At 36.8% G+C, this 27,680-nt stretch overlaps 1 protein-coding gene across 2 annotated transcripts in view; it reads left to right on the top strand.

Annotated features, from left to right (window-relative positions):
* LOC114031849 (transcription initiation factor TFIID subunit 4B-like) overlaps positions 1-27,680 on the top strand; it is a 184,533-nt gene that overhangs the window by 87,588 nt on the left and 69,265 nt on the right. For both annotated transcript variants that reach the window (XM_027847015.1, XM_027847013.1), the window contains exons 10-13: positions 8,643-8,812; positions 14,424-14,554; positions 18,056-18,181; positions 22,544-22,600. In XM_027847015.1, coding sequence (XP_027702816.1) covers positions 8,643-8,812; positions 14,424-14,554; positions 18,056-18,181; positions 22,544-22,600 — 484 coding nt within the window. The remainder of the gene's footprint in view (positions 1-8,642; positions 8,813-14,423; positions 14,555-18,055; positions 18,182-22,543; positions 22,601-27,680) is intronic.

Genomic DNA, 27,680 nt, shown 5'->3' with positions numbered 1-27,680 from the left:
AGGAAACTGAGGATGATGGAGAGATTTTGATTTCTCTACGGTTACATAGCTTGTGCAGATCTAAGATTTGAACCTAGGTTACCCGATTCTATTACCATGAAGAACATAAGTTGTTGGCAGTTAGAGTTATGACTTACTTAGGGAAAAAAGGAACATCCAGGTTAGGTAACTTAGAATTGAATCTTGAAGGATGTGATGGACTTTGTTTGACAATGAAGAGATAAGGAGACATTCTAAATTGGGGAGCTGCTTTGGGCCATTGCATGGTCATGGCAGTAGGTAGCCATCATTGGTTCTGATCCGAAAACTAAGCTATCCTGACAAACGTATGTAGAATCAACTAGGAATAGAAGATGTGGTAGGTGGGGAAGCTACATGGAAATTCAGAGATTTCTGAAGTAATTTGAATGTCTTGAGGGTTTCTACTCGGGGTGATTTGAAATGTCTAAAGATCATATCTAGGAAGCATTTAGTGATAAAACTCAGTAAAGACTGTGACTTGATTTTATTAAGTGTTTTATGTCCAGATTAGTATATTAGTTCCTCTGGAAGCTGCCAAAAATATAAAAGTGATGGTTGTAATTTTTCAGGAGCTTATGATGTTATTGAGGAGGCAAGGGCAGGAGTTAGATGGCATGTGCACATGATAATACGAACAAAAGATTACGTGCAGAGAGATTTCTAAATAGGGGAAAGTCAGTATAGAATGTTTTATGAAAGATGCTGAATTAAACTGCCCCTGGAAGAGTATAGGGTTTGGATTAAAACCGTGATGGGCAAAGGGAATTTCAAATGGGAGGAATAGCATGAGAAAAAATATGATGGTAGAAATCTGGACAATATATATGACGTAAGGAAAGAGACAGGGAGCAGCTAGGTGGCTCAGTAGATAGAGCTCTGGGCCAGTAGTCAAGAAGACCTGGGTTCAAATTTGGCCTCAGACACTTACTAGCTGTGTAACTCTGGACAAGTCACTTAACCTCTGTTTGCCTTAATTCAGTAGAGCAGGAAATAGCAAACTGCTCCAGTATCTTTTCCATGAAAACTGTATAACGGTTTATGAAGTGTTAGACACAACTAAATGACCAAACAAGGAGATTAATTAAATTCTTGTCACAGGGACTGACCTGTGTGAAGGGGAGGTTGCCCTACCAAGTAGCAGTGAACAATGAGGTTAGGATGCTAATTGGTTTTCTTTATTTTTTTAAAAAATAACCTAAATTCAATTAAGCAAATACTGCTTGCTACTTAGTAAATAGTCCCGTGTACACAACACTGTGGGGAAGGAAACAGTTGGGTTTAGATAGCTTCTGCTTTTGTAGACAATAGGTATTCTTGTTCTGCATTCTTAGTTGATTCTGTGTATATTTGCCAGAATAATTTCTTAATACATTTTTTTGTCTTAAAACCTTTGTTAAAATACAGTGATGGCTACCTCCTTCCATGTCCATGCTTTCGCCTAAGCTGTTCTTTATTTAGAACATCCTCTTATCTCTTCTCTGTCAGTTGAAGTCCATTGTTATAGTGTAGTAGAACATAAGTGAGTAGTAAAAGGCGGCATACTAAAAGTGTTCCAAAAGTTGGTTTATTTTGGTTTTGTGTCCTTGTTTATAGTTAGGGAAGGTTCTTTTAGTGGGGGTGTGAAGTGGAATTGTAGATTTAGAGCTGGAAGATATATCAGAGGTGATCAAATCTCCACTATCTTCTCACCTCTTCCCTTCCTTTTAATAAGGAAGTAATTAGGAAATCACAACAATATTTTTGTTTTTTGAAATATCAATAAAACTTTTTTTTTTTTTTTTGAAGACCATGAGGGCAGAGTGGGAAAAGTCAAAGAATTACTTTCAACAAACACTTGAGAAAAGTTTTGGTTGTTACTTACCCAATCACCTTCCCAAATTTAAAGAATTTAATTGTTTTGTGCAGGTTGGTAGTGAGATTCTCTACCAGTGGAGACAAGGCAGCTTCCTTCTCTGGACCTTTATTTTATAGGAATAAGATCTTCCAGTTATTAACTTAAAATACCAACAAAACTAATGACACATATATTTAAAAGTATTTAGTTAAATGGTTTCTACCTATTGATAAATGTAATGACTACTTTTAGTAGTTTTTTCCCCCACCTTGTTCTTTTTTCCTTTTATTTCCTTATCCCTACTTGTGTGCTTTTTTCACTTTTATATAGTTAAAACTAGTATAGGGGCAGCTAGGTGGCACAGTAGATAGAGCACTGGCCCTGGATTCAGGAGGACCTGAGTTCAAATCCAGCCTCAGACACATAACACTTACTAGCTGTGTGACCCTGGGCAAGTCACTTAACCCCATTGCCTAGACCAAAAAACAACAGCAACAACAACAAAAACCAAACACTAGTGCAGTTTCTTCATGTTTTCACATTATTCTGTCTGCCTTTTCATATATCTCTATATTCATTATCTTGGTTTCTTAATTGCATTATTAACTTTCATCACATTGATAGTAGTAGATAGTAGTTTGACCAAGAGCACCTCAGTTGTTTCCAGTACTAGAAAATTAATTCTGAAGAGTAATAGCTCAAACAAGGCAGTTGTTTTTCTAAACTGAAAACAAATGGAGTTAATTCCTTGTGAACACTAATTCATTTGTAATATTTAAAAAAAAAACAACAAAGCATTGTTGTTTTGTCACCTAGGGGAAGGGAGCAAAGTGTGTGTGGCCCATAGAGTGAATTGATGTATAAAAAGATCTCTGTTTAGATAGATAAATAAACTGTATGACAGAGAGTTGGGTACATTTTTTTTTTCCTAACTTGCTCATGATTGCTTGGTACTAAGTGCTCACTTGGTAGCACCTTTTGCCAGCAACTGTGTTTTAGAGATTCCTTGGAATACCAGAGAGTTGTGGCACTGTCGGAAAAGCTGAGGTCAAATAATAATCTGTGATTGACTGGGAGTAGGCTGGATGGTAACTGGTGTTGGCGATTCCAATGTGCTTTTGGTTATTTGAGGACGCTCTATCAAGTTTAGGTATTAATTTAACTCCTTGCTTCTCCTATCCTGCCTTTTGATCTCTTCAATATTTGATTAGCTGTTTGACCAGAAGAAAGGAGCTGTTACTCCTACGTCAGTTTTGAGTCCCAGTAGCAATTTTTCTTCTAAAAATCAAAACTGCTAACAATTCTACTTTGTTAGGGAAGGAATTTGGAAGTAACAGGGAATGCTTTATTTGCCTTTGCAATTCATCCACTTAGGCTACTCCTCTTTCTGACTAGCAAGAATAATTGAGAGGTTTTTTTTTTTAAATCAGACTTTCTCCAGAATTAGAAGAGAAATGATTATTATTTTTAAAAGAATATAAACAGTTTCCAGTTCTGTCTTCCCAGGAGTACGAACTTGAGCTTATTTCCTTAGTGGCTGTGGGGGAGGGGGTGTCATTTATACTTGCCAACTGCCTCATTTTCCAGTATTCCTCTCTTGCTCTAAGCAGCAATGACAGTGATGAAGGTGGTAAGCCTTTTGCATTACTGCATAGAATTTACCTAGGACTGAGACTCTGATTTGTCTGGCCAACTGTGGCATAACCTAGAATGGTTCTCTCTTCTTGATGCTAGGGAGATGAGTGGATAATGTTCTAGTGGAAGAAGGGAGCCTCTTAAACCTGCTTTTAAAAAGTGGGCATTGCTAATTTTATTGTGTAAGGTTAATTAATAATAATATAACTTATATAGCAATTTAAAGTTTGCAAAACACTTTTATATGTTATCTTACTTGCTCATCACAATAATTCTGTAAGGTAGGTGCTAGTATTACCCCCATTTTGTAGATGTGAAAACTGAGCTGAGAGAAGTTATGTCTTACCCAGAGGTCCCAAAATATGCAAGTAAATATCCTAGGTGAGGTAGGATTTGAGATGAAATCTGCCTGACTCCAAGTCTAGTACACACAGTAGATAAAGAAGATCAAGGGAAAACATTTTAAGTTCTCTTTTGAGCCATTTTAAGTATGAGGGTAGTGCTACCGACTTTTTAAAGATTGCATTTTATTTTTATTGATGTCTTGCATTACATTGATTTCAAAAAATATTCCTCCTTTTATCTAGAGGGCCCAGTGGATAGAATGCTGGACCCGGAGTCAGGAAGACCTAAATTTTCAAATCCAGCCTCTGACAAATGACTCTGAGCAAGTCACTTAATCTCTGTCAGCCTTAGGTTCCTCACTTGTAAAATGTGTTATTATAAAGATAAAATGTGATATTTCTACAGCGCTTAGCATAGTGTGTGGTACATAGTAGATGCTTAATAAATGATTGTTTCCTTCTCTTATCACTCCCCTCTGTGTAGGGAAAACAGCAATTACAGTAGACCTTTTGCATTACTAAATGGAAGTTACCTTATAAGATTGAGAGCCCCTTCCCTAGCCTGCCCCCCAAGCCATGTTTTATAGCAAAAATTTTTTTAAATGGGGGGGGAGGGTGGAGCAGTTCAATAATATTAACATAGCTACATCTGGCAGTATATACAATATTCTATACCCATAGCCCCCTGCCCCTGCAATGAAGGGAGGGAAGGACATCTCCTTGACTTTTATTCAGAGCCTAGCTCAGTCATTTTAATTACACAATTTTGGGGATTTTAAAATTGTTGTTTAAAATTGTTGTTTTATATTGTTTTACCAGTTTTGTTTACTGTGCATCAGTTTATATAAGTCTTTCCACAGGGACCATGGACTGAATTTCTGAATGGATTGATATAGGGAACTCTTAGATGAGGAAACTCCCTTTAGCAGTATAGATCTCTATGACTTTTAGACTCGAGAGTTTCCTAGAGCATTGAGAAGATAATGACATGCACAGGGTCACATAGTCCTAGGTATCAGAGGTTGGACTTGAACCCAGTTCTTTGTGGTATTGAGGCTGACACCTTATCTACTATACATGCTGCCTCTTAGAAATCCTTTTTATTCTGAATTCTTAAGACACAGTAATATTCAATCACATTTACTTGCTACAGTTAGTTTTGCTGTTGCCCAAATGATGGGCATCTACTTATTTCCGAATATTTGCTACCAAAATTCTTAACGAATATTTTTGTGTATAGGGGACCTCTTTGCCGTTGACCTCTAAGCAGTAAGATTTATGGTTAAGTATCTATTTCCAACTGCTTTCATCTTGGCCAGTTTTTCTGGATGTAAGAGGTAAAAATCTTGAGTAGTTTTGATTTGCATATCTCTTTTTAGTTATTTGGAACTTTCATTCATATGATTATCAGTAATTGCAGTTCTTCGCTTGAGAACTGTTTATTTCAATCCTTAGACTACTTGTCCATTGGGGTCTCAGTACCACTGAATTTTTAATAAAATCTTAATAATCAACTTAAAAGTTGGAGTAACCCAGCCTTATCAACAGACTTTTCACAGTAAGAATGAAGTTCTATTTCTAAACTGTCTTGAAGTTTGGATGGGATGAATATTGTAGTCCCTACTGAGCACATAGTAGGTACTTGAGAAATATTTGTTGACTGACACTTCCCGGACTGTCACTATTTACACTGTAAAGTATCATATGGACTTAGAGTAGTGGAATACTCTACCAAAGGAGATTATGAAACTTTCTGGCTCTGGACTGCAACAAGAAAATCATAGTCTCTCTCCTAGGTTTAGATTAAGGTTACTTTGTCTAAAGGTAGAGGAATAGATTGTCAGTGTCCTTAGCAGATTTTTAACCAATCCGCAAAACTTTTTACTAGCAAAAATTCTTACTTCTTAAAATTTATGAACATAAATTGACTTTCCTTCTTTCCCTTCTTCCTACATTCTGCTACTACTACTTCTAGTTCTCTCTTATCCCATATCTTGTCTCCTGAGCCAGCTAGTGCTACTGTTCTGAGGCCATGGAGAACAGTGGCAGAGGTTTTATATGTAAAACAACATAGTTTTGGTTGGGAAGTGCTGGGCTAGATGCAGGACCTCATGAAATCTCTTCCAGGCTGTTGATTCCAATATTCACTTTTTTGTCTCTTGAAATAAACCAAAAATTATCCAAAAAGACTTTGACTGTCTTTTCAGGAATTATGCTTTATAACTCTCACACCTCATGCTTAGAAATCCTGTTCATACTGCTGCCTTCCCTTACTAATATGTAGTGTCTTTTGTCTCCTTCAGGGCTATCTCCTTCCTTCCTGTAGAGGAGTTTTTAATCTGTTCCTCAGCCATATAGGGTGCTGTTCAGTATGGCACTTTCTCCCTCAGCAGGGTCCTCTTCTGCTTCTCCCGACTGTCTGTTACCATGGCAACAGGCAGCTGGGCTAGAGGGAGCTGTGCTCAGCCTGGGGCCAGATGGGAGGAGGTAAAGCAGGCAACAGATCTTGTAGGGGCAGTTCCCTGCGTGGCTGTGGAGAAGGATTGTAAAGAGATTCTAGGAAAATGAGGGACATCTTCATTTACTGAAATCATCTTCTAATTCCTTTGGGTCCACCAAGGAGCCAAGGAGTCCTGGTCTCCTTCTGCCATCATGTTTCATGCTGGCGTGATCATCATGGGCTATCCCTGGGATCGTAGCCTGTGTATAAGTTCTCAGCAGAAGTAGATCTAGGGGCCTTGGCATCTGGCTTTAATCCATGCCTGATTGCACATATCCATTGTTTTTAGAGCAGTTGTGTAAAAATTATGTTGTCTTTTATTTTCTTGCTATGCTATCATACTATCTAACCATATTTTTAAGGGAAGGATGACTTTATATCTTTAATCTGGTCTGCACTTATTATCAGTTTTTAAATATCCCCTCATTTATCTTTCTGTAATGGTCAGTTATTTGAACTGTGATGAAGAGAACCTTAAGACTATGGGAGGTGTGTGAGGAAGACTTACAGAAAGAGTTCTTTCTTCTGTGTATGAGCACATCTTGAATGTGAAGTCACTACTATTGAATGTGAAAATGTCTGTTTTGGTACTGAGAATCATCGTCTCTGAGAGTTAGAAGAGGCTTGAGATATTTATAGAGAGCCAAATTCTCATTTATGGAAAAGGAAACAAGACAACAGAGGTGAAAGGAACTCTTCAGGATTGCTTGCCTAGTAATTCTGTGGATCTTCTGTCAACATAAATATGTACCTGTTCCTCTGTTTCCCACTTGGCATATTTGAGGTTTTAATTATCAATGTATCCAAGGTAATATCAAGGTGTTCAACCTGCTGTTGTCCTCTACTTGTTCAGCTATTGTTTCCAAGACCGTGTTTTTGGGAGTAGGAATTGTTAATACTATTGTGCACCATTCGGCTGGACGCTGGGATCATCAGCTCTTGGGCACTTGATCCTGACAATTATGTTTTTATTCCCACTTTCCTTGAACAGGTGCATTACCCCAGGGATGGTCAAAATAGCTCAGGTACAGAATCATAGAATTGTTTGATTAAGAAGGTCCTTAGTGATTTAGTTCAACCTGTATCCCCCATGTTATAAATGGCAAAGTGATGTCCTCAGAAGTTAAATGATTTGCCCACGGTTGCATAATGAGTTAGGAGCAGAGCCCAGGACCTGAACTGAGTTTCTTTGATTTGTGATCCAGGGCTTTTCCTGTCTTTATAAAAAAGAAATAATACCTTGGTTATGGTTAAACAAATTGTCTCACTATATCTGTGTATGTGAAGTGAGAAGGGAAGTGCTTGGTGATGCTTATGTGAAAAGGATGCTTTTATTAATTAGATTATTCCCCACTCCCCAAGTTATACATTCTGATTTTGTAGCTACGTAACATTTCTTGTGTAGCAACATAGCTGCTTTTTTTCTGCTAGTTGAACAGCTAGCAAAAAGGTGTAGATTTCCCATGTTAGACCCTACAATTATTTGTTTTTGTTCTTTTTAATGGAGTGACTCATCTGGAAAGTATGGATTAATTCTTTTTTTTTCTATACACAGAGTACATGAAAAAGTAGATTCAAGAAAAAAAAAATACTTTACTTGGTCTTAACTTTGTTATGATGGTTAATGATTTATTAGTGTCAAAATGCCCTCTGGAGACATTTGTGTAAGTCCTATTAGAAATGGTTTAGGAATCAGGGACTTGTTCCTGCTGCATGTAAAGGAATGATGGCATATCATTCCTTTATCGTGCGCTCTCTCTCTCCTTTTTGCTTTTTGATGAGGCACTCGGGGTTAAGTGACTTGCCCAGGGTCACCCAGCCTAGTAAATGTCAAGTGTCTGAGATCAGTGTCTCTTAAGGAACAGTTACTTAACCCTTTGGTTTTCACTATAATATGGACCTCTCAAAAGTTGTATCATATTGGTAGTTCTTCCTTCTCCCTCATAGCCTAGTGTCAATGTTATGGACAGATGTCTTGACTGGGATGGACCTGAGTAACTTGCAACCACTGTGGATGAAGGAGGTGAAAGGTTCTGTTGTGGTTCTACTGTACTTTTTATGTTTTTGATCTCTCTCATTGTGGGGGAGGAGGGGAAGAGGAAGAGAACTATGGAAGGTAAGTTGTCTTGAGATCCCTCCTGCCAGATTAGAATGTGCTTTAGCCCTGGTGGTAGACTGTCCTGTTATTTCTATCAGTGGTCCATTAAATTGACAAAATAACTGTTCACATATAGGAGAGTAGGTCTTAGGCTTTCTTTCTGTCCTAAATTATATAAAAGAACAAAGCAAGAACTTGTCTTTCTGTTAGAGATGAAGATGACATCAATGACGTCACTTCCATGGCAGGAGTCAACCTCAGGGAAGAAAATGCCTGCATATTAGCAGCAAACTCTGAATTAGTCGGCACACTGACTCGCTCTCATAAAGAAGAACCATTCCTTTTTACGGAGGCTCTCCAAAAAAGAATTTTAGACATTGGTAAGTGTGAATGTTTCTGTGACAAGTAAAGTGTTTGGTGTTGATGTGTATGATGAAAAGGATACAAAATGCTACTTGCCACATTTGACCATACTAGCTATCAAGGAGAAAAACTTTCCAGGCAAGAATACCTAGTCCTACTCTAATGGCCCCAGAATTCCTTGAGGCTTAAAGGAGATGCTTCAGATTTTCATACATGTTGTGGGGGGAAATTTTTTTTGGTTTTTATTTTTAACATGAAAAATAACATATGCATACACACAAACACACACTCCCTGTATTTATATTGTAGTTTCTAGTTTAGATAGCAAAAGGTTACATTATCTATTCACATTCCTTTGGTTTAATAGACGACTTTGCATCTTTTCATATGTGGATCCATACACACATACTATGTTATGTGTCCCTCCTATCATTTCATAGATTGTATGAAGATGTGGTATAAGGGGGTGTGTGTGTGTGTGTGTGTGTGTACACATGTTTATATGAATACATGCGTACACAAAGTCACACACGTTTACCATGTGTATACCTATATAAATAGATAGTATGGAGATGTGGCATAAGGGGGGGTTTGTGTCACACATGCATGTGTATGTACACATAAAAAGTAGCCAAGAAGAGCAGAGGTTTTTTTAAACCTTAGTTCTAGCATAAGATTCATACCATTTCACCCTTAAAAGGACTTAGACTGTAGAAAGTGTGGATATTCTTCAGTAGGCCTAAGAAATTAGCACGAATCCATTTTACCTGTGGAGGGAGGTGGCAGAGAAAATGCCAATAATCTGGGTAGCAGGCTTGGAGATGCATATCCTGACATTACTGGAGGCATGTATGCTTTTCTTGTATGCATTCTCATGGCCCTACCTCATTGTTATAGTATCCCTCCTCTACCATATGGTTATTTGATTGAAGGAAGTGTACTGGTAAGCTTTGACCATGGATCAATGAGGATCTTTATTTTTGTTTGAAAGAGTGATGTAAAAATCTCTTAGGGCTAGTCTTTTTGAGATTTAACCTATGTATTTTTTTTAAAATTACAACCTATATTTCAGGTGTATTTCACATTTAAAAAATTCATTTTTATTCTGAACTTAAACATGCATTTCCAGATGCATACTTCAACAGTAAAAAAGGATTGTAACATGAAATTGTTCTTCTATGCATACCTCACCTATTGACTATATAGTAGGTTCATCTTGTAGCTGTCAAAGCTGTCTTGCTTGTCTGTGCTTCTTTCGTGCCTTCCTTCTGTTATCTTCTATACATCTTTAAAAAAAAATGTCAGGTATACTTCATACTCAGCTAATCTAAGAAAATATAGTGAGTACTTACTGTCTACAAGGCATTTAAATCTAGCATGAAAAACACAGTTTTCTCAACTTGATTTTAGAAGGGTTTATTCCTTTTTAGTCTTGCAGACAAATTAAAATGTGCTAATCCTCCAAAGAGGAGATCAAGGTCAATGGATACTAGTTTTGAAATTTCAATTCCAACGCAAATGCATACCGAACAGTGATTGTATATTTCCTTAATGGGATGTTTGCTTACCTCTTCTTTGGATCTGTCATTATATATATAGAGATAGCTCCCTCTGAGGTATTCTGGAATCAGCCAGATCCTTAGTTAGCTTTTTGTGTAGTTACCAGTCTGTGGTGATGGCATGTATGGTTTTATCTTCATTTTTCTCCCATCTACCCCCATATGGGAATACTGTCATCAAGAGATATGTTGACTGTTGGATAAGGGCAGATATTTTTGCTGTGCCATTATTTTGCTTCACTCCATATGAAATTTATTTCTAGCATGATAAAAGATCTTGATTGTGGGATGGGAACACATTAACATTGGCATAGATATCCTGATAATCTGGAACACTGTTTTGGGGTCAGGTATTTTGTGGTTTGGAGTGGGGTCGCTACTTAGGAAGCAGACACTGTTAATCCTATTTTTTTAATGTGATGAAGTTGTAGGCAGTGTTCATTCCGGAGTTATCTGGGAAGCTTTGGGGGTTTTCTCTCTAGTTCAAACCATAGACTGTAACTACATTATATATTCTAGGAAAAATTGATTTTTCATTTAAGTAAAATCATTTGAAAGAAAAAATTGGTGAAGACTAAGATCTTAATTTTACAAAACTAGAAAAAGGCCATTTGTCCTAAGAATTAGATTGAAAAATAACTCTAGTCCCTTTGAGTAATATTAGAAGACAAAACAAGACAATGTTCCATCTTAGTAAATTAGTGTATACAAATAATTCATTAACTATATGAAAGGCTGACAAGCCTAATTTAAAACTTATATTTAATATTTTTTTATTTTATAAAAATAAAAATAAAATTTGTTTAAATGGTATTTAACTATGATTTACTTGTTTTTGTGATTTCAAGTACTTCAGCATGTATTTTTTTCATTAGCTGCTTGGTGGACAATGTTGAGCATATCTTTGAAATTAGTAGGGATTGTTTTCAACTAGAGATTCCCAGCAGCTGTTTATCTGCAGTTTGTATAACTTTATAACATAATATAAAACTGGAAACTTTTTTTGTAAGTTTTTTTTCAGAGTGTTGTGGAATAGGGATGGGTGAGGGATGCATTTTATATGAACTTTCTATTTTGTGTAAATTTAAGCTGAAATTTTTTAACAAAAATGGTTGTTATTTATTTAGAATGTCTATCCCTGCCATCTTGAAGGCACCATATACAGATTTATGGTTGGAATAGTCCATACATATCAGAACTGCACAGGGGAAATAACTTTCCTAAACTCACACAGGTAAAAACAGATGGGAATTGAACCCAGATCATTTGATTCTAAATAAGCAGTTCTCAAATTTTCTGGTCTTAGGACCCTTTTGTACCCTTAAAACATTGAGGGACTCCAAAGAGCTTTTGTTTGCACGGATTGTATCTATTGATATTTAATCATATTAGAAACTAAAACTGACTTTTTTATATATGTGTGTATCTGTACATATATAGATACACACACACACACACATAGACACATATCTAAAATGAACAATAAACCTATCATATGTTAACATAAATAACATTTTAAAATGTAAAATAATGTTTTTCAAAATCAAAAAATTTTTGTGAAAGAGTAACTTTTTCCAAATTTTTTGGGTGGGGAAAGGCGGAACAAAAATCTTTTTAATGTCTGGTTCGGTAGAAGACAGTTGACTTTATATCTGCTTCTGCATTTAGTCTTCTGTGATTTTTTTTTAAAATATATAACACAATATGTGATTGGAAAAAGAAGAGTGTTTTAGTAGGCAAATAAGGTCTTAGTATTATTATGAAAATAGTTTTGACCCTATGGACTCCCAGAGAAGAGTCTCAGAGACACCCAGGGATGTCTGGACCACATTTTGAGAACTGTTGTTATTATTATATTGTTATATATTAACTGCTGTTAATAATAACAACCAGTATACAATAATAGCTAGCATATATATAGAGCTTTTAAGATTTGCATAGCACTTTACAGATGTTATCTCATTTAATTATATTTATGTGTATAATGTATTAAAGTTTGCTCACTTTATATACCCTGATTTAATCCTTAATACAACCCTGAGAGTAATTTTTACTATTCTCCCACTATGCAAATGCAGGGCTCTTTTCACTATACCATGCTATATCTTTCCCAAAAATGTCTTTCTCTGGTATAGATGCTATCAAAAAAACTCAACTATGTTGCTATAAATGTGGATTGTTAATTTTTAACACTTGACATGGCATAGATAATTTCATCCCTATTTTTTTATTTGTATTAAAATTGTTTTCCCTTTCTGTGATTATCTTATCTTCCAGAATGGTTAATCCCAAAATCATTCATTTGACTCTGACATGTTTTTTCTACTTCTGTATTGCAGTGTGGTTATGAATTCATAGCATGTCAGAGAAAGCAGTAAAACAGTGTGATACAGTAGAAGAAGTGATGGGCTTTAAATTCCAGCTTTAACATCACCCATATGACCTGGAGTAAGTCCATTAACTCCTGAGCCTCAGTTTCCCCATCTGTAAAATGAGAGGGGATTCAACTCAGTAACTTATCAGGTCCCTTCCAGTTTTCATTCTGTGATCAACTAGTTTTTTGACCACAACCATGCAATCCAAATCTGATTGAGGAGGCCATGGGAAGCTTTTTAGATTTTTCATCCCACTTCATATTGGAGAGAAACACTGTCTTTCAGATTCCTGCAAAGGAAACCAGACTTATGAGAGCTGCCTTTTCTCTAACCTTGCTGTCTTACTGTCTGGCTTATAGGTTCCTAGGTTGAAAGGAAGTAATGAAGCATTTTGTGGTTTATAAAAGGTTCTTTGAGAAAACCAAGCAGAATGTAGAGACAGCCTCAAACTGCTATGCTATACTTTGCTAAAATTAGAGCAAAAGTCAGTATTTTAAATAATCATGGCACAGAATGTAAGCTCTTTGAGTACAGGAACTTTTTGGTTTTGGTTTTTGTATCCCAAGGACCTAGCACCGTACTTTGCATATTGCCTTGCATTTAAATGATGTCTTATTAACCGAAAAGAGTTTAAAAAGAGAGTTGAATGTTCTGTCTTCTTTGGTGAGAGCATAAAAATTTGTCTCATAGTCTTTTGTGTGCGTGATCACACACATACTTAAATTTTAAATTTTTTAATTTTTCCCCTGATTAACAAGTATTTGTTTTCTCTCCCCATTAACCATCATCCTCAAGAAAATAAATTCCCATATTGGCCATGTCCAAAAGTCAAACACCATTTTCAGCACCATTAAAAGACTTTTAATTTGGCTACTGTTGTATGTACATTAATAGGCTTAAGTTTGTAGTGCGTGTGGGTGGATACACACTCTTTAGCCACTAATGAGGAAACGTTGAAGTAATATTTTGCCTTTGGGTATGTAGTCCAAATCGTTTTCATGAAATTATTCTTTCCATATTTAATCAAGGAACTTTACCTTCCCCTCTTAATAACAAAGAAAGGGGCTAGTAACAGGCATACTCAGGTAAGAGATTTTTAAATAGACGCATATGAGATGATACTTTGGAACCTGAGTCTGTTCATAAATTGGCTACCAGGTTGCTTGTTACTTTGTAGAAATAATGGCCTCATCGTCACAAATAAAGTTAAGCATGAACAAGAAACGTATAGGGTTTACAAGCTTGTAGAGAAAATAGTCATATTCCAAATTCGTTGAAATAAATGGCATGAATTGTTAACAACTACTGTGTTAAACAGGGCACAATGTAATTTTCTATTTTAAAAATTACTAAAATTAACAGAATGTCACTAATTTCTACAGTTATTATTCTCCCCCTTGAACACTAGACTTGATTTGTGTTCTTATTAACTTTGTCCTATAAATAACCTTGCATGGAGAATGATTCTAGGGGCTAAGTGAAACAATGTCTATATTTTCTGAAGCTTCAGGCTAAGTTTTATTAATGTAATGTCTAAGATCTTTGAAGTTGTGACTTTACCAGGAAAATCATAATCTCCAAACCTTTATTCATAATGGGTATGACTTCCAGGGGGAACAGAATACCTGCTGTGCTAATTATTTCAATTATCAGCTATTGCTAAAACATGTAATGGATTTTCTCTGCTTCCACAGGTAAGAGGCATGACATTATGGAACTTAACTCTGATGTTGTGAACTTGATCTCCCATGCTACACAGGAGCGATTACGAGGCCTTATAGAGAAACTGACTATAATTGCTCAGCATCGAATGACAACTTGCAAGGTAAAGGAAATCATTAAGGAAGTTCTGGGTACTTTTTTTTCTTCTTTCCCATATTAAAAAGACCATTTATTTTGTGTTTTCATATTCCTAAGGAAACTAGCCAGGTTAAATTATTCTGTAGTTGGTATTTGTGTAAAATCATTCATACTCTTAATTGTTTCATCGTTTAGAGCATGCTCATGTTTTCCGTGTACACATAGAAAAATAGAATTAAAGTTTAAGTAGTTATCCAAAGGTTTGTGGTGGCAGAGACTGAAACTTTCAACTTCAGGTTTCACCTCAGTAGGTTCATGTTGGAAGAGAAATAAATTAAAGAGTGCCATGCTGGCTCCCTTTTAGTTTTGTAGAAATGGTAGCACCATGGTTTATCATTCCTGTCCCCTGTTAATATAAGGCACAGGAACCCATTGAGTGAAAGCTGATGTCCCTGGTGAACATGACTGCCTGCATTTGTAAAAATCACAGATCCAAATGCGCAGTGTCCCTGGTGATGTGCTCACACTCACTAGCCATTATCAAGATGAAGGCACTGGAGGCAGTTGTTAGTTTGGGGAGGAAGAAATGATTGGGCGGTGAGTAATAGGGAATAGCCTATCTCTTTTCCTACATCAAGGAATACCAATAACTGCATTTGGAGTAAGATTGAATGTAGATGAGAAAAGGCTGGGATGAAAGATCTTAAAACATTTGGGATTTGTAGTATGGTCACCACCGTGGTGTTCTAGCCATAGGTTAAGAGGAATCCATGGGAATATCAGCTGCCGCACCACTGGTGAGTCCTCTGGAGCAGTTGCCCTACTTTCTCTACTTCACTTGGACCTTTGGGAGGATTGGGTTGTTGTGGCTCAGGTCTTCAAATAACATGATAATTCTTTTAGTGAAAATTTGCTGGGCTGAGCAACAGCCATATGAACTCAGCAATAGAAAAGATTCTGGAAAAAGAAAACCTGAGGGATCAAGAGCACTGGTTCCAGAGCCCCAGGGAGTGAAGCTGTGTATACTTTTTATTATTCTCTAGTCTTAGACTGAACTGAAAACTTTGCATGTGAAGCCTCTAATATTAATCTATTTTGAAGCATACTTATAGCTTCTATTAACTCTGTTTTTTTCCTTGGATTAAAAATGAGCTTCAATCTCTAAAGCTTTGTTACTTTTTATATTTTTGAGCAATGCTCCTTCTTTATTTCTTTTTTTAAAATTTTTTTAAAGCAGCTATACTCTTGTTTTAAGCATGCATGCATCAGTGCAGCCACATTTTCATTGGATTGTTTTTATACAAGTTTGACTGAGTCTGTCAGTACTAGGTAACAAAGTTTTGGAATTTGTTGTTTTAGAAAGTTGTGTTTAGCATTCTGAATACCATTCAGTATGCTATTGCATGTAGTTTTTAGACTGGAACTTATTGTATGTGCTGACAACATCTGTTCTAGGGCTTTTCCTGTTCCTAGCAAGCTGGGGTAGCATATTGATTACCTTAAAAGACCTCCATAGGAAAAATATTGTGGCCTCCTCATCTTTCTGCCCCATGCAACTGTCCTCATTGCCCCATGTTTCCCTATGAAAGGAGTTATTCAGATAGAGAGGCAGCTACTGCATCCTCCTTTGCCTTAATTTAGCCATATTTGGTTTCAATTTTGAATGCTTTGATTGTCATTACCCTTGCCTGTGGTGCATGAATTTAGCTTCTTTCTTGTACTTCAAACCATCTGAATCATCATTTTTTCACTGTCTGTTCTGCCATTGTGATAGATACTTGCCACACTTATGAAGGGGCAGTTCTTCTTGTTACTGACTGCTGCTGACATTTCTGCTTTCTGATGCATTTTCACTTGGGTTGCTTTCTTTACTTCTGTACTTAATAACACAGACTCTCTTGCAGTGCTTCCTATTCATGTAAATGGAACTCTTTAAAGAAGCAGCAAGTCACATTTGAGGGTACAAGGCACATAACTTGCTATTGATGTTGCTGCCAGGTTCCCACAGGTTGCTGTTCAGTTCCCACTGAAGAGATGTGCCTTATAACCTTCTTTACAAGCCATTTTCTGCAGAGATGGCTTACTTTTTTCCCCCCCTTAATAGGAAGATGCCACATTTCCTTCATTGGATATGGTTTAGTTCTTGGCATTGATAGCATTTGGTCTATGTTGTTTCTTTTATTCTTAGTAGAGTGTTTAATATATAGTGGTCCTAAAATTCTTTGAAGCATGGTTTTTTTTCTGTTTGTACATGAAGAATTCAGTTGAGTCTACCAGCTGGGTAGACAGGAAGGAACGTGGTGAGGTCAGGGTTACTATTTAAGGTTAGGGACTCAGTAGGAAGAGAGGGAGGAGCTCATTTATGGAACAACATCTGGAAAAGTAAAGAAAGATGGGTTATGCCAGGGGCAGCTGTGTCTGAGTAGGAGAGATCTCAGCATGGCAATGAGATTGGGCCAAAACTCTGATTTGCACCCCCCTTTCATTTAGTGTGTTATGTTCCATTTTAAATTAAATCCTGTCAGTAAACTATCTCCAGAGTGTCTGAAAATGAAAATGGGTAAAGATGAGGTATTTAAGAAACCACTAGGGATTTTGTTTATACACTTCTATGGTTGGCGTGTAATTTATTCCATACTTTTAACTTGTGTTATTTAACTCTATAAAGCATATGAGGATTCTTTTTGTATTAGACTCTAAGCAAAATAAGTAGTACTATTACATTTTTTCCCCTTAAAGTATGTAATACTCTTTTTGATCTGGTTAAATACAAACAATGAAAATTTAATTTTAAAAGTAGAATTCTGGGCATATGAAACTCCCTCCCTTCTCCACCCTCCCCTGGTTAATTGAAACCCATGTAAGTATAAGAATGAAAGAAAGATGGAGATGGGGACAGAAGGTATTTATGATTTTAGAGGGTTTAAAAAATATCTAGCTGTTGAATTAAATGTTTCAAGAAACATTATTTCTTTTCAAAATTTGCTATAAAGGTCATCATTTTAACAGGAGTATATGTGAGACCATTCTTCTACCAGAATATCTTTAGGGGAAGTGACTATTTCCTGTCTTTTATCTTTTTTCAATTGCTGTTCTCTTTTCTCTCTCTATTCTTTCTACATTTTAAAATTTGGTTTGATTTGAAAACCATGGGATGGATGATTCCCTATAACCTTATGAGTATTAAGTAATAGATTACATAATTTAGATTATGTAGTTTGTAACTCAATCTTATTTTCAACTTTTTATTGAAGACACTTCGTGTTTTGATATTCTAAGATATAGACAGGAGAATTATTAATTTCACCTAAACTTTGGGGGAAAATAACCACTTAATTATTACCTTTCCATTTCTAGGGAAGATACAAAAGACCTTCTTGGTAGAAGGGGGCAGACATGTAAATATTATCTCCTCACATGCATCTCTTCCACTTTGTTAGTGTTAAAATCATGGACTTTTGTTATCCAAAGAGCTCTACGTATGAAGTGAGACCCAGTTCTATAATCATTGTCTGTTTCTTTCCAGGACAGTGAAAATTATGTCATGTCTAGTGATACCAGGTCACAACTTAGATTTCTTGAGAAGCTGGATCACATCGAAAAACAGCGAAAGGATGAAGAAGAACGAGAGATGTTGCTCAGAGCAGCTAAGGTGGGGGCCTACTTATCTTAGCATTAAGTGTAACTTGATGGTGAGGTCAGGATTCATTTGATTGCTTGCCTTCTTAGTTATGTTAGACAAAATATACCTATTTTGTCTCAAAAAATCTTTCAGAGAAATCTTGATTTTGATATCAACTCAATTTGCATGGTCAAGGATACAAGGGGCAGTAATATTAGTCTGTTGAGATACATATCCATTGAGGCATAACATTTACAGGGTTTTTAAAAATGGTTTATTAATGTGCCAAGCAGAATTTGAGAGAAGGGAGTTTGAGGAGCAGGGAGCAATATTACTGGAAAAAAGAGGAGGGAAATGACTGAGGAAGCAAAAATACTTGATGGTAGAAGGAAAAACAGTGTGATTAAAATCAGGATACTAATTCTGTGGCAGTGATTTTTATTTAATATTGTATTGGACTTCTTATGCCAGGTAGAACCTTGGGCAAACCATGTCACTTAATTTCTTTGGGTCTAAGCTATACCACCTATAAAATGAGAGCAACCTCTAAAGTTCCTTCAAGCTCTACATCCTATAAAAGCAAGTCTGTAGTCATTGATAATCTCTGATAGCCCAAGTGTCCCTACCAACTATTCAAATATTTTACAACTCTTGAGTTTTGGCAGCCAGCCTTAAAAGACTGAGCTTCCCAAAGCATATACCTTGACTTTGTAACTCTTCAGTGTCATTTCCCAATCTTTCTTTGGCCTCTTCCACAATCGAAATATTTCTTTAAGATTCTCGCTCAGTTTCATAGAATCTAACTTGGAAGAGACTTTTCAGTCCTCTAGTCTAACCAAATCTGTCCAGTCCTTTCTTGAATTGCCAGTTTGAGGAGATTTATCTGTTTTACTGGCATAGTTTGCAAGGATAATAGCTTCCAAGTTCCTCATAACTATTCAATAGTGTACTGATTAGTTTCATGGTATAGCCTTGTCACAACTGTTATCTTATTTTACGTTTCATTTCTCTTATCCCTCAACTCCATTATTGCTATTATTAGCATCTGCTATCCCACTGATCCTTTCTTGTTGGCCTCAATTCTCTTGGACAAGAAAAGATGAGGTATTATAAGCAAAGGATCATTAGAGTCCCTTCTATTTCTAAAACTATAATCCTGTGATTATAGGTGTAACAATTTCTTTCTCATTCTTTTTTTTTTCTCGTTCTTGACAGTATGGAAATCCTAAAAATAAAAACACCTTTTACCTGCTTCTCTCCCACTACCCGTCATTCTTTGGGGAGACTTCTCTTTTAGGGAGGCCAGGACTGAGAAATGGCAGTTTAGAAGGGGATGTTGACTTAGAGGATAAATTTGAGAATTACTGACTTAATGTTAAATTACTCTCTGCCAGCTGATTGTTTTGTGACTGAGCAAGTCACTTCAATTCTTCATTTAGTCTAGAGATAACAATATTTACCTCTTATATACCCCAGTAAGATTTAATATCTCTAAGGTACTTAACATCATTCTTTGAAGAACACAATCTAAATTCAAGATGTTGCTTTATGATAAGCAAATGTAGTATTATTGTTAGTATATTTTTATTGATATGAATCATTGTTACACAGACAATCGTGGTGTTGCCCACACCTCCTTGGTGGAAAAACAGACCTACTATAAACAATGAACCAATCCAAACCACTCAAAAACGGTCTGCCATCTAGTATTGGGACATTATTGGCCATAATGTAATGCCTTGCTTATATAACATTCAAGAAAATAAGAGGGGCAGCTAGGTGGCGCAGTGGATAGAGCACCAGCCCTGAAGTCAGGAGGACCTGAGTTCAAACCCGGCCTCAGAGCAAACACTTGCTGTGTGACCTTGGGCAAGTCACTTAACCCTGATTGCCTCACTAAAAAAAAAAAGAAAAAGAAAAGAAAAGAAGGGATGTATGTAATTTGCAGTAGCATTAAACTGAAACACACAAACTTTTTCAACTTGATATATAATTTAAAAAGGCATAATGAATTTAATATGGCATAATGAATAATGTTGGACTTGGAGTTGAGAAGGCCTAGGTTCAAATTGTGCTTTTGACAGTCTTTGGCAATGTCCAAATCTTTTAACTTCTTTGAATCTCAGACAGCTAAAACTTTTTAAATTTAAAACATTTGTGGTCTACATTGGAAGAGTGAGGTCCCAGTACCACCACTCAATCACAAGTTCCTTACGGGTTCTTTACCATTGGACTTATTCAGTATAATTAAATGTTATTTGCATTGGTTAGCATCGAAATAAAGTTATCTTGGTAGAATTGGAACTAAAATTAGAGCTTTCACTAATTAGTTTTTAGTTCCAAGGAGAACTTTGAAGCTTTTAAAATGACAGTGTTCTTAAATCTTAATTCTTTTTTTGTGTTGTCCTATAATACAAATAGCCAAGAGGTTACTCAGTGAAATTAGTAGCAGGTAAACATGTACAACAAAGGAAAGCACTTCACCTTTTGTTTGGTTAGTGATTGCAGAATTTCATAGAATAAGTTTTAGCTTAGATTTGTATGGGTTGGATAACTTTGTCAAGATGAATGTATTTGGTTGTATTTAAATGCATTGCTCCAGGTTATGAACTGGTGGCTGTTGGGGTCACGAAGAGATCATTCTCTTTTCTCTCACTACAGAACTTAATAGGAGTTCTTTCTTTTTGTTTTGAAACATGACATCTGTCCCTAAATCCCCATAGCTCTCCTTTTACACTCTTCAGAATCACAAAATTGGAGTTGAGAAGAACCTCAGGGGCCACCTAGTTCCACCCATGTGTGAAAGGGATCACCATTATACCATGCTAGATAATTAGATGTACAGACTATAGGAAGAGAAACTTCTAAAGCAGCCTCAGCTGCTCTTAATTGTTAGGACATCTTTCCTGACATCACCCATCTTTCCTGGCTGGGTCCTCTGGAGCCAGAGAGAGCAATCTCATCTCTCCTTCACATGACAGCCTTTCACATACTTTAGGTCCTGCTATCCTTCCCCCATCCTTCTCTGGGCTAAACATACCCAGTTCTTTCAGCCCATCCTCATATGACATGGATTCAAGCCCCACCACCATTTTGGTTGCCATCCTCTAGATGCTCTTTAACTTATCAGTGTCCTTAAATTGTGGCACTCAGAATTGAACGCTGTGCTGAAACGAGGTCTGGGAATGGTTGAGTGGAGTTGTAATAGCATTCCTACACATGAAATCTAACCCGTGCCTCTCTTTATGTAGCCCAGGATTGCATTAGCTTTTTTTTTTTGTTACCCCAATTACTGCTAACTTTTGCACTTGCTGATAGTTAAAACCCCTAGATCTATTTTTACAGCACTATAGTCCAATCAGCATTTATTAAGCATTTTCTGTGTGTTAGTTAATGTGCTAAGAACTGGGGACACACACAAAAATAATCAAAGCAGTTCATGTCCTCAAGAAGCTGATAGTCGGCTAGAATTATTACATTCTATCCTACCTATGTTCTTGTCTTAACCCTTTCCTAAGCTATAGGAGCATAGGGTGTCTTTTAAAATGCCTAACATAAATGCTTTGTAACATAAGGAATGAGGGTTGGATACTGGTCCTGTGATTGCACTGGTACAGAGCACTTGCCTAGAACATAGAGACCTAAGCGGCTGTCCAGAATTACAGAGAAAGGGTTTGAGTCCTGGAGCTTCTTGCCTTCCAGGCCAGCTCTCTAGCCATTGGGTCATGCTGCCTTTTGCCTTGAAACATAGTAGATGTTTAACAAATATTTGTTGAGTAGATGAGGAAGAGTTTAGACCCTAATGGATTACTAAACCAATAAGGAAGTTTTGATGTATTCATTTTTCTTTTCTTCCCATGTCCAAAGAAGCAGTTTTTTTTTTTTTTTTTAGGAGGTTGAGGTCTTGTTGAAAGCCAGGCTGTGTTTTGACTTAACACTACCTGAAGCAGCTCATGAGTTCCTCTGCACCATGTTCCTGAAGGGTTTCACTAGGAGATCAACACAGTTTGGTTGGGGTACTTGAGTCTGAAACCATCATTCTTTTCCTCTCTCTCCATGCCATCTGGTTTTGATGTCTGCTTCTGACATGAACAACGTCATGCCTCAACTGGACCTGACTGACAGTGTTAGCATCACTTTCAGTATAAGCTTCCTCCAGGCTAGAACAGCAGCAGCAGCAATAGCAGCAGCAGGCCCAGCTGAAGAGCAAGGGGGAAGAGGGTGGAGGAGGGGAGAGCAAGGGGCTGGGGAACCAAACCTGGATTCTGGCATTTGCCCCTGGAGCTAGAATTTTCAATCACAAGAGAAAATTGTCATTTATTAAATATTTAACGGCTGCCGTGGTGTTTAGATGCTAGTAATTTCTATTACAATTTTCTTTTACTTTGATAGAGTCGTTCTAATAAAGAAGATCCAGAGCAGCTGCGGTTAAAGCAGAAAGCCAAAGAGGTAAGACTTAGAACTCGCCATGCTCACTGCCTTTGTGTTTGAGAGAAGGGTGGCAGCAGTGCTCGCCTGCCAGCAATTAGGTCAGGGTTTATTTTGCTGTGGCATACCATTTGCAGAGGCCTTGGGGTAGGACAGGAACTGCCACAGGCAAGGGCAGTACTTCAAATAAGGTCAATGAATTATGAGCTTTCCTTTTAAAATTTATTTCCAAGGCTTAGGCCTGTCTCGAAATGGTTCTTTGTAAAGTATAGCAGTGCACTTGGTAAGAATATAATGTGGGATTAAAAAAAAAAAAGGAAACTTTTGAGATTTAGCATCTGGGACTGTACAATAGGCTACATTTTTCCAGGGTAATTGTTCGTTTTGTAAATCTGATACTGCTTATAATTCTTTGGCTGGGAGGCGGTACTGGGATTTAGTTTTAAATGGAAAATGCCTCTGGCTTTTAATTTTCTGGGCCCAGCAGTTTTCTGTTCTGGAATGGAGCCCTTGTTTCACACAGTTCATGTTTAGCTGCAGGGGTTTTAGTTTATAGCTTAGACTGGTTAAGCTTTTACTCCCAGAGGCCTCTGCATAGCAACTGTAGAAATCAACAAATAAGTTCATTTATGTCTGTAGCCTCCTCTCAGTAGCTGACTTTTTACATTTCCCAATATCCATTTCCTGACTTTTCTAGCCTCAGAGAAAAAAGCTCCACTAATTGGAGCTTATTTTAATTGAGCCTTAATATTGGATCTCACTGGAGTTGCCCCCAGAGCTACTGGGAACAGAATGAAATGAAAGTACCTAAGGTTGAAGATGTGGTGTGTATGGGGGTGTGTGTGAAATTTTTCACTTGACCTACAGATTCTTTTCCCTGCTGAATAAATCATCAAGCCTGTTCACATTTCTGATTAAGGATCTGACAGCAGACGATAATAAAGACAATTGAGGTGTGAGACGTGTGATATGGAGCTGAAGAAATTGGTTTCTATAGTTACTTGACTGATTTCATGCAATTTTTAAGGATCTTTGTGCTAAATGAGAGCGATTTTCTGAGCAACCTTTTTCCTTAACTGTGCCTCTTGAACTATGAAATTTGTTGTTGCTTAACATTGCTGCACTTGGCTCCTAGGTGCCAGCAGCAGCAGCAGGTTATTTATGAATGTTTTAAAGGCCCTTATTGTTTGGATTAATGTAGGAGCTGAGGCAAAACAAATGGAAATCCTGTAAGATATTCTTGCAGTGAATTGTGTGGTGGGTTTTCACTAAAGCAGAAAGAGGAAACATATGAATTTTAGGGGTAAAGGAGTTTGGGGATTGGACTGGAAGGGATGATCAAGTGGGGAGCCTTTTAGGAAGGGGATCATGAGATGGGGGGGGAACAGTTTTATTTTAAGCTAAAAATACCTTTGAGCTAATTCTTTCCAATGCAAATTTTACCTAAAAATCCCTGGGAGCTGAACAAACAATGCTATTTAAGTCATAGTGAATTCTAGCTTTATTTTGGGACTGCCTCCCTACTATAGCCCTGAGTTGAATTTGTACTTCTAAAATTTAGGTTAAAGATTAAGTCTTCTTGCCCTCTTGTCTTCATTTCTAGAAAATGACAGATTGATTACTTCTTATCCTTAAAGGTCTCATGTTGCCTCTGCTATCCTCATAAGCAGCTGGATTTTTTAGATTAATTATTTCCCTTTGGGTTTTTAATGCATCAGGTGCAATGGCATTGAGAAAACTGTTTTTAAAATATTCCCAATCAATAGAAGGGATTGGGCAACTTTTTTTTTTTAAGAGCAAATAACAACATAAAAAATTTCTTTATTTTGGGAACAGTTAGTAGCTTATATACCTTTCTTCTTTAAGATAGAAATTAAAGTAGGGGGAAGAGTGTTGTTTTGCAGTCAGAGGACTTGGGTTTGAATCCTGGCCTCCTACAGTTTTATTACCTGAGTGATGTTGAGGAAGCAACATCTGGATCTGAGGATCTTCCTGTGAATGATTAGGAGGTTGAATTCAGTGACCTCTAAGGTCCCTTCCAGTCCTAAATCTGTGATCCTATGAAAAAAAGAAAAGTCATATGGAAAAGGGATAAATCAGATGATTCTTAAATTGAGTCATTGAATAACAACTAAGCCAAAATCTTACCACTGATTCTTATACCATTAAGACAATGTTTAAAAAACCATGTTAGGGGATTATTCCGTTCCCTCAGTATTTATTAAGAAGGTGGTGCTCAGCAGTGGGGAAAATTTAGAATGTGGATAAATAAGATCTTTATGACACACATTCACTATATAGAAATAATGCTCAGTAAATAATAAGCATATTAGAAAAGTGCGAAAAGGACTGCCATGTCAGGCCTGATAAAGTTCTTACTATCCGGGAGTGATATCAGAAGGTAACCTTTTAGTTGGTCTTTGAAAAGATGGGAATAAATTCAACAAGCAGAGAGGCAAAAGAGGAAGATTATGCCTAGTGTTGCCGTTGTCCCCTGCAACTAGGGTTTTGAATACCAGGATGTACTCCAGTTCTGAAGAGATTCTCATTGAGTCGTTTGTGACAGAGGTGTTCTTTTCATTTTTTGTAAGTAGCTGTTTGGGATGACATAATATTGGAATGGTACTAATGGTAACAGTAACGCTACTTGGGATTCAGAGCTTTGGAGAAGTTTGGAGAGGTCATGTAGCAATTCTTAACTCCGAGCAAGTTTGTCAGGAGTTGTGTGTGTGTGTGTGTGTGTGTGTGTGTGTGTGTGTGTGAATGTTACTTTATGACTTGGACTCTTATCCCAGAAAAATGAATAACTTCTTAAAATCTGACTTTATAATTTTTTTTTTTACCTTTCTTGGTTAAGGGTCCTCATAAAAAAGATTTTTGTCATGTCCCTTAATACTTGATTGTTCTCCCCTATGCATTAGTTGAAGCCATTCATTCCATTTTGGGGGAATGAGTGGGACTTGGGGGGTGGGTTAGTCTTCCAGGGGTAAATTGTGCTAAATTGTGAGAGCCTATAAAGGCATCCTACATTTGCTTTTCTTCTTTCCCATTGACTGCCTACAAATTTGTCACTATTGGCACATTCTTTTTCTTTTTAGGTTTCCTTTAGGTTTGCCTCCAGCCAGTCCTTGTTCCAGTGAAATATTTCATGCCACATACTATTTTTATTGACCTTGTAGGTTGCCCTTTTGTTTGAAAATATTCTTGTAGTCTGACTACATTGTCTGTGGGTGTTATCCCTCTAGTTCAAATGTTGTATTTCAGACTTCATTGGTTACCTTTCCTGTTTTGCAGTTGTGCTGGCTATCCTTAAAATTTTAAAACAATAGATATCACCTCTTTCTCTGTCCCACCTCACTGTTTGAAAAACCTTTACCTAAAAAGAGACACTTTATTGAAGTTTTCTTGGATATTTCTCTCAAACATAAGTGCTGGCACCCCACCAGGACTTCTTATTTACACAGAGTTTTAAATAGATCTACTAATTGCTAGATCCTATTTTCAGAAGAGGAGGAACATCAGCATTCAGTGCAGCTGCAGACATGTCTGTGATGTTAATCTAGTATACACAGTGCACATCTAACTCTCAATGTTTTCCCCTTTTGCCGTTATCTTCCAGAATTCTGGGGTGCATGCCATCTGGCCTTTAGAATTCAGACATTCTAATTCCTTAATCACTTGTTATATTGTGATCCCTATTTCCCTTTGAATTTTTTCTTCCTCCCCTGGGAAATGTGTATTTAATGCATCTGCACATACTGAGACAATGAATTAATTTAATTTCTCTTTAGCAATGCCCAACATTCCCATTTCCATGAAGTGTCAGAGTAATGAATGAAGAAAGAGCAAATTGTAAGTGAGTGTGCAAGAAATACACCTGCTGATACATTAACTTCCTTGTGTATCCAATAGAAGTTATGCACTAGAATACATGTCAAATATTTAAAACACTCGGGAATAAGAAACTTTACTCTGAAATATTGGGGAGGTCACAATCTACAGAAAAGATGCTATGTGAAAAGTTAAATAATATAAGCCACTAAACATCATGTGGTATGCAGTGATGTAAGGGCATTAAATAATAAATAAAAGTGCTGGACAATAAGGCCAATAACAGGGGCAAAGAGATGTGACTTAGGAAAGGGAAAAGTATATATTTTTAAGATGAGATTAGAAAAGATAGAGTCAATGAAACATTGTTAGTTTAATAGGCCAGCTATTAGATTGTAACAATCTATGTTTAAGCTCTACACTAGTTTTGAGTGGGCCTAAAGCCATGGAACACTGAAGAGGGCAAAATGAAATTTTTCATTAAAAACTAAATTCTAGCACTCAAATTTAATGCACTATGGAGAGGAGAGATTCTTGAGACCACAGGCTATAAAAAGGATATGTCTGTAGTAGAAGAGAGATGAAAAGGTTTCAAAACACTGATCTTCTGAAAGAGGAAAGTGGGGAGGGGCTTTAATCTTTTTTTTTTCCCCCTCCTTCAAAAATACTAAGGATGAGATAAAGAAAAATATGGTCATGTGGGGATCTTAGGAAATTTGTCATCTTGAACTAGGCCAGTGAAGCTTCATTACTAACCACCAAACAGACTTTTTCCATTGAACTTAAAACAGTAAAACTAAGGTACTCTAAATTTTAGTTTCTGCAGCCCACCTGATGGTAAGCAATTGATAGTCCTTCTCTAAATATTAATGAAGAGTTTCAGAGGCTAATTGATTTCATTTGGTCTATTTGGAGAGTTGGCACATCATAGAGGCTTGACTTGTCTATACCTCTTGTTTGGTTGAGTTAATACTGCATGATAAAGAAGATACCACAATTCATTTGGGGCTTCATACTTCTTTCAGTAGTAGACTTAAAGTATTCCTAAATCTAATTATAAGTCTTTTCCTAGTGTAGATGGTCGGGGAACAACATTCTTCTGATTTTTATTCTAAGAAAAGCAGGGTATAGGAGGTAAAGGAGTAGAAGAATCAGTAGCGAGAAATACTGGTTGTTAAAAACAACAGCAGTGATAAAAGAGACATTTTTTTTTTGCCAAGCCCACAGGTTTGTGTTTGAAATTATTCTTGACAGGAGAAAGGAAAAGGAA

The sequence above is a fragment of the Vombatus ursinus genome, unplaced genomic scaffold, assembly GCF_900497805.2.
Source record: "Vombatus ursinus unplaced genomic scaffold, bare-nosed wombat genome assembly UNPS02015255.1, whole genome shotgun sequence".
Taxonomy (NCBI): Eukaryota; Metazoa; Chordata; class Mammalia; order Diprotodontia; family Vombatidae; genus Vombatus; species Vombatus ursinus.
Note: the sequence above shows the minus strand (reverse complement) of the source record. Positions and strands in the feature narration are given on the sequence as shown.